Raw genomic sequence first — 8,135 nt, forward strand, 5'->3', positions numbered from 1 at the left:
TAAATAGTAGTGTTGATTAATGTATTTTATTGAATCTATTCAATTTTATACAATTTCATGTTTGGTCAGATAAATAGAATCATTTGCATTCATATTTATGTCGACAATAATGTATGTATGTATGTATTTGGTTAAAATGGGTAGGTGTTTAAAAAAAGGCACTGGCCTAAAAGTGGGTCCTTAAAAACTGCTAAAACTTCTGAAAAGTATGTATGTAGGTATGTGTGTAATATTTAAAAGGGGGGCTTTTTTGTAAAAATCCCAGCCCACAATACCTTCATACCGTATATTTAAAACTAATCCAAAATAAGGTTACCAGTGAAGGGCAAAATGCCTATTCACTGGGGACTATGCAAGGCAGAGGCGTCCACCCCCCTGAGTCCAAGTTAGGCTAGACCGCATACCTAAGTGTATGTATGTATGTATAGTATGTATGTATAGTAGTATGTATGTATGTATTTGTATGTTTTTTTTCAGTGATGGAAAAGGTATAGGTAGAAGCTTGTAGCTTATTAATGCCTATCCTTAGTTATTTTATTACATATAAAAAACACAAAACAAAGGCATAATGTACATAATTTATACAATTATATCGACAATGCATCAATGAATAGAATCAATGTACTTACGCAATAAGATAATTTAATAACAAACAAAATGTTGATTGCAGCTCTCAACCAACCAAATTCTGTCGAGTCAAAGAGGAGGAGAAGGAGCTACCAGTGAAAGCCTCTGTTCCAGGTCAGTGTGTGTGGTTATTAGTGTTAAAGCCTCTGTTCCAGGTCAGTGTGTGTTTGTGTGTGGTTATTAGTGTTAAAGCCTCTGTTCCAGCTCAGTTTGTGTGTTCCAGGCATAGACTGTAAAAAAAAATATGGACAAAGCGTTCGCCGGGTCTGATATGGACGTTTGGGCCCAGCTGGCCATTGGCTGGCCCAGACAACAAGGCGGGACTTCCCCCCTTCTTCTTCGTTGGTTTTTATTTTGACTCGAATGGGGGGTGGCTCCCGATCATAGACTGTAATGGTAGCCACGCCCCTCAGAACATATGCGACTTTATGGTAATCTTTTTAATAAATGGGACCATAATTTTCCAAAAAGAATATTATGACATGAGAAATGAGACTTTAAACTAGTGACTGGAAGCAGAAAGTATTCATGGCCATGTTTATTAAGGTAATACAGTCTAGGTGAAGTTGGGCCCAAATACATGGACCTCTATGGGGCTATGGGTTTTTTTTGGGCCCAATGACAGCGCCACAACAGGCCATAATATGAACTTTCAGGATGTCCCGATTCCCTTAGTGGCTTCACAAATTAATGCATTGATGATATGGAGCCGAAACGGCGTGTGCAAAAGTGGTGCGAAGGCATGCAAGTGTGGTACTAATTTTACATTGTTTTTTAAAACAATTATAAAGTTAAAATATGGAGATATAAGAGGGTTCTGTCTGACAGCACCGATTTATTTTAATAATTGAGTCCTGACATTATGGATTGTGGACGTTCAATATTAATGTTTAAAATCAATACCTTTGTGAATACCGGTATGTCAACAGGTGATTCCAGCATCCATCAGTCTGTGTTCCAGTCCAGAGAACTGCCTCTGTGCTGGGAGCAACACAGCAAGCTGATGCCTTCACTGAGCCACCTGGAACCCTCTACTGTACAGCACTGGTCCATAGAGCAGGTAACTACCTACTGTACCTACCTACCTTAACCCATTCTGATCGGGAACCCATTTTGGTGTTAGCATCATGTTATGCTTTAGCTATTGAAAAATAGCAGATCTACAAGCTCATAGCGCGCCACCGAGTGGCGCGCTACGAGCTTGTAGGTCTGCTATTTTTGAAAAATCGAAGAACGACTGACATTTTTAGAATCTGATCTCAGGTCAGAATGGGTTAATCAGACCAGTGTGTGTCCAGTGGAAACCTCGTATGAATCTGATCTCAGGTCAGAATGGGTTAACCAATCACCATTTAATGTCTCACATTCAGTGACGGTAACAACAGCTAATGTTTCAGATGCATTTAGCTTGGGTACAAATGTTAACTGTTTGTGTTATCTGTAATGTCTAGTCTTAGTGAAATGGATTTGAGTTGCAACTGTACTTCTCTGCACACCGAATCGCTTTGTCGAAAAAATAGCAGATCCACACTTTAAGCTTGTACATCTGCCATCTGAGACTGAAAACTAATGTTGTTGAGATTCCCAAGCATCTCGTGTGCATGTACTACAGTATAATTGACATTGCATTTCTGTGTGTCTAGGTATCAGAGTTTGTCCAGTCTCTTCCTGGCTGTGAGGATCAGGCCAGTCTGTTCAGAGAAGAGGTGAGCGTTTAACTTTAACACATTCCACGCGTTATAGTATAATTGACAAGATACAGTGACTGCCGGGATTGTCTAATTACCAGAATACACCGAAGTATTTGCGCTTTGATCCATGAAGATCCACTTGAAAACAGTCCCATGATTTTTTTATTGAGCCGACAAAAAAGCCACTTCCGTGATCCGGGTCACAGACAAAGAGCACAGCGAGCTAAGATTGTCCATATACCCCTCGTTCACTTTGCATTGGACTCAGTTTCCCAGAAGCCCTTGCAAGCCGGTTACATCATCATCTGCTTCGTCACAATGTACGTACTCGACAAAAGCGGATTTTCATAATAACCATCTAACAACGGCTAATTAAACAAATAGCGGGTTTAGCGTATTATGTGTGGAAAGACAATGGAATAAATGTTGTGGAACACATTATAGGTTGAGTCTTGCTTAGATAGCATTGAAAAGTCACAAAAGTCCTGTTCATACTAGAGTATGTTTGACATTAATATCAGAGCTGCAGAGCATGTAAATATGAAATAAATGCATAAACATTTAGGTAAGATATAAGTTTAGAGCCAATGCTAGCATGTGCTAAAAGTGACCTCAGTTTTGCCCGTGATCACGGTCAAGTCCGTGGTTGATAACCGATCATTTTAGAAGGTCTCTTGGCTTGTGCCTAATGTCAATCTCAAAGAAGATATTTTGTGAAAACCATCGTTTATTACATAGATTACTAGGAATGAGTGCTGTCACTGATTGTGAGAAATTCAAATGGTGATGGTTACGGTTTCTAACTTGAATTTCAGTTCCATAAGCTGTAGTTTCAAAATATTCACTCAAATATTTGATTTAAATAACCAACATCTCATTATTTTGTGAGGACTTTCTGCTTTCATACAGTATATACACAATGACTAGGGTTGCATACTGTATAGATTTGTATAGTTGAATCTGATTTGTGCCTATAGTTAACTGGAAGTCGACTATAAGCAACATGTTTTGACTGAGAGATTGGCAGTCGAATCAGTCTGATTTGCATAACATTAACAAAATGTATGCAATATAGGAGCATTCCATTTGGGCTGTGGGGGGTGCTTATTAATGTCTGATTTAACATATACCTTTTTGGTTACTGCTTCTGTGTGTCCCTGGCTGGCTGGGTCTGTCTCTGTGTCTGTCCGATCTCGGCATGGAAATAGCGTTATAGCGTTTGTTGACCACCAAGTGTCACTCTTGCGCAGCCTAACACACACGCACACACACACACACACACACACACACACACACACACCCCAGGGAGGAGGGCTTGTACAGTGCTACAGCACAAGTACAGTACAGCACCACTCGGTTCAGACAGGGCTGATTTATTTTAAACTACTTGTTAATTATTTTAACAAATTAGGCCAATTTATCGCTTAAGTCGAATCATGCAAAAAATCAATTAGTTTGATGCTGAAGTCCTAATTACGATATCTGTCCGTCTATCAGCAAATCGATGGGCGGGCCTTCCTGCTTCTCACCCAACAAGATATCGTCAGGATCCTGTCAATCAAACTCGGCCCGGCCCTCAAAATCTACAATTCCATTCTGATGTTCCGACATGCCGAGAGCAAATCAGTGGCCAGAGGCGTGGACCCATGACCCAGCTGGACCAATCACAAAGCAAAGCTCAATTTACTGACTCATCCATTCCAGGAAGCCTCTCCTCCCATGAACTTAAATCATGACGGCTGCGTCTTAAATGACATGCTCACTAGTGTGCTATCTATGGTTAGTATGGTTAATTTCTTACCAATGAGACCGCACAGAAAGTTGGGAATGTGCATCATCTTGTGACAAAGCAGAGGTACTACACACATGCTGTGTTCCCATCTCATCACTGCATATAGCAATTAAAGTCATACTGTGAAACATTTTAAATTAAAAATAGCCATTCCACATGTTTTTATTTGCCTCTCTCTTCCACTCAGGCCAAAATGGCGTAGGCACAGGAAATGTACCGGAAATGTATTTTTATGCATGTATTTCAACATGTCACAACCTGTTCCAAAATACCCTCTGGTGGTGCTGAACCTTCCGTATAGACAAACGCTTTAATGACCACAGAGGTGTCGCCTAAAACGACTGAAATGAATGTTACGCAGTATGACTTTAAACAATGTTTGCTGGAAATGTCGTTTTCAACAAATAACTACATCCAACATGTGTAATCGAAGAGTGATTGACATTACGACGGGGGTTTGGTCGCTGCACGTGTATGTTGTTATCACTACCACAGTGCATTGTGGGACATTTCCATGTATTTATATCAGCTTGGTGTCCATTATTGCATATCGCAACATGGGGATGGGACGATAATCGTTCTTATCGTGTTATCGTGATAAAAAAGTCATACACTGGGAATGAATTAGTTTTTTCTGAGCTGCATGTCTGATACCACTTAAACCCTCTATCGCCTACTATTTTTTTTAAATCACTCTAGTCTACACCAAATCTCTGCCAAAAATAGCCGATTTTTCAACCTCATAGCTTGTGATCTTGCAGATTAGCTATTTTTGCCGATAATATCGTTAATCACAAATATTGAAATTTTCATACCGTCCCAATGCCATCCCTAATAGGCATATTTATTGAGTTTAGAATGCATTGCACGTAGCTACTAAGCTTTCGAACGTTCTATAAAGTCTCGCATACTAATTTGGCATGTTAAATACTAGGTTAGTATGAAATTTCGGACACAGCCATTCATTAATTAATTAAATTAAGCTAATTTAATTAACAACATTGTTTCCTCTATCATGCCCTCCAGCTGCTGACCCCTCCCCTCCCTAATATAATCCATTTTGAATTTCCTCATTTATTTTGATGTTTGTTGATATCATATTCTTTCATTAATTCATGTATTGTGATAGCAGTAACCAAAAAAGCCCCAATACCACCACCACCACCACCATCAACACCACACACACACACTGAAATAGAAACATCTAATATGGCTTATTTTAGATTTATATCCCGAAATTTACAAAAAAAAGAAATTGGCCATAAATTGGAAATATATTTTATACCCTGAAAAATATATTTTTAGATATATTTTGATTATTGTATTTTTGCAATACCTTTTGGACCAATTGTACGTTTTTGTTTTGACAATGTGTCTTGTATGTGGCACTATTACTTTAGATAACAAATAACGAGAAATAATTTACAATAACTACTAGACACTGTATACATGCACGGCTGGTCATTTAGCTTCGGCTAACTACTGGCCGTTATAATTAAGCTAACTGTATGTAAGCTGGTGCCAACTACTGGCCATTACATCTAACTAAGCTAAGCTAATTGTAGTTTGTGATAATTACAGGCTGTTAGAGCTATCTTGCTAATCTAATCTGACCGTAAATTAGCTGGTCCTAAGTACAGGTCAGTACATTTAGGTATGCTACATCTGGCTAAGCCAAGTGTATGTTTTTTCGTGATGACTACTGGCCATTATAGCTAGCTCAATAAGCTAACTATGTTAACTACTGGCTGTTATATTTAGGCAAGCTCATATACGTTAGCTGGTGCGAGCTACTGGCTGGTATATCTAGCTGGCTAAGCTAAACTATTAGGGCCGATTCATACTCCTATTTTAGAGCCGAATAAAAGTCGATTCGGCTCTGTAGAGCCTACAATGTGACGTCATTTTAGGTTCGGGGGGGCGGGTATCGTCCTAAAGTCGTCTCCTCGGTGCTACTGAAAATTTCTGACAAGCCGAAATCATTTCGGCACTACAGCGCCGAAACAGCGGTAAAATAGGAGTATGAATCGGCCCTTAGCTTGTGATAACGACTGGCTGTCATAGCTAGCTGGCTAAACTATCTGTACATTAGCTGGTGCTAAGTACTGGCCGTTATAGATGGCTTGATATATTAACGGTATGTTAACTTGTGCTAACTACTGTCCGTTAAAGCTATTTTGCAAAGCTATCTTAATTTTGTTTCCAGTCTGATTTAAGGCTTGTTGAAAGAATCAGGTATTTCAGTATATCACAGACTTCTAAAATGAGTGTTGATATGATAAAAAAAAATGTCACTGTTTGGTGGAAACCATGTGTCCAAAACTGTTATACGATTTACTAATTCACAACACGTGACGCTTGTAGATCTGTTATTTTCACTGCTTTTGTATGACACTCTTGTATGATGAATTGGTTCATTTACAACAACAATATACAGGATGATACAAGGTTTCTACCGGACACCGACAATATATTAGATTTATTACTGCTGTCTGTACCGTCCACACAGAAATATTTATTTTCATATAAACAATATTCAGGAACATAAAGTTAAGAAATATAATATATTCCCTGAATGATATTTGAAATGCCAAATGGATTTTTTTTTCTTTCTTCTTTTTATTTTTTCTTTTTTAATGAAAAGCGTGAAAAGTGTGAAAAATGTATCTGGATTAGAATTCAGGTGTTTGCATATTGTTTGGTGATACACGTTATTTATATTGTATGACACTTTATGGACGTCAAATAAGACTTAGAGTAAACGTTCTTTCTCCTCTGTCTGAGTTGTTATTGTGGTGTTTTTGCCATACATTGTTCATACATTCAAGCTGATATAAGTCGTTTTATGCTGAATTTTTGGCGATTGCTTATTTATATTCAGACGGCTAACAATGCTCCCTATAACAGACAGCTAGTCTCTCTGTCTAGGCCACTAGGGGCAGCAGTCTGCCTCCAAAACTATTCTTGTATCTGAGAAGCACTGACTTTGGTCCAGAAATCATGGTACCCACTTGCGTGCGACTAACCAATCAGTTCAGCCTCTCGTTCAGATTGGTTAGACCTGGTTTTAGCCCATGGTCGGCCGGTTCATGCACCAATGGGCTGCTACTGATTCTCACAGATAAAACTAGTTAATAGTCTGTTGGCAGTTAATAGCCAATAGACAACAAGCAGATCATGGACGGATCAGCGAGTGAGTTAAATAATGCTACAGTATCTACATCATTTACCATTCACACACCGATGGCGGAGGAAACCATGCCAGGCCTGCTCATCACCATGGAAACCATCAGGCAGGCAAGCAGACAGGCGGGCAGGCAGGAAGGCTTGTCAGTAAATGAGGAAGTTAAAGTGCAGTCATTTGACCAATCAGCAGGCGTGTCATCTGGGACTGGCCGAATGGAACAGAGGAATAGGAGGTCAAATATCAGATCTACACGCTTGTCCGGTGGCTGTTTGCCACTACTGCTTGTTGCGTGACACCGTCATTAATGTAAAATGGACTGCATTTATTATAGGCCAGTTAATCTAAGCTAAAAAAGGGGCGTGACCCAAACGAAATTGCAATAGTTATCGCTCAAGGTTTTTTATGATCCTTAGGGTCATCCAAATATCATAATAAAAATTGTTGTATGGAAAAATTGTGGATCATGGTAAATTAGGGGTTGAAACTTGGGGTGCCATTAAAATGCCAAATTGTAATTATGCAAGTAGCATGTGACGTGTCAAACTAGGGGGTTTCCATGCCAAACGAATGCTTGGAATTGATTCAGAATCATGAATAACACCTAGTTTGACCCATGCTACATAAAGATACATTTAAATTTGACAGTTTTGCCTTGTATAGGTCTTTAATGGGTGTAGCAAATAAAAATCACAAATATCAGTCGGTCAGTCAGACCATCTGTTCTGGCCTTAAAAGTCAGGTCCTTATTTTAAGGCGAAAATTTGCCCAGGTTGTAAACCGGAAGTTAGCAAATGGTTAACTGTTTGACCCGCAATATCTTTATAATTCAACCAAAATG

General features: G+C 39.1%; 1 protein-coding gene across 2 annotated transcripts in view; it reads left to right on the forward strand.

Moving 5' to 3' along the window:
* Nucleotides 1–6,886, forward strand: part of l3mbtl4 (L3MBTL histone methyl-lysine binding protein 4) — a 19,571-nt gene extending 12,685 nt beyond the window's left edge. For both annotated transcript variants that reach the window (XM_080793886.1, XM_080793887.1), the window contains exons 16-19: nt 671–741; nt 1,557–1,687; nt 2,271–2,333; nt 3,816–6,886. In XM_080793886.1, the coding sequence (XP_080650012.1) occupies nt 671–741; nt 1,557–1,687; nt 2,271–2,333; nt 3,816–3,968 (418 nt within the window). In that variant the 3' untranslated portion in view covers nt 3,969–6,886. The remainder of the gene's footprint in view (nt 1–670; nt 742–1,556; nt 1,688–2,270; nt 2,334–3,815) is intronic.
* Nucleotides 6,887–8,135: the final 1,249 nt, after the last annotated feature.

Source organism: Protomyctophum bolini, assembly GCF_963924005.1.
Source record: "Protomyctophum bolini genome assembly, chromosome: 21".
Classification (NCBI taxonomy): domain Eukaryota; kingdom Metazoa; phylum Chordata; class Actinopteri; order Myctophiformes; family Myctophidae; genus Protomyctophum; species Protomyctophum bolini.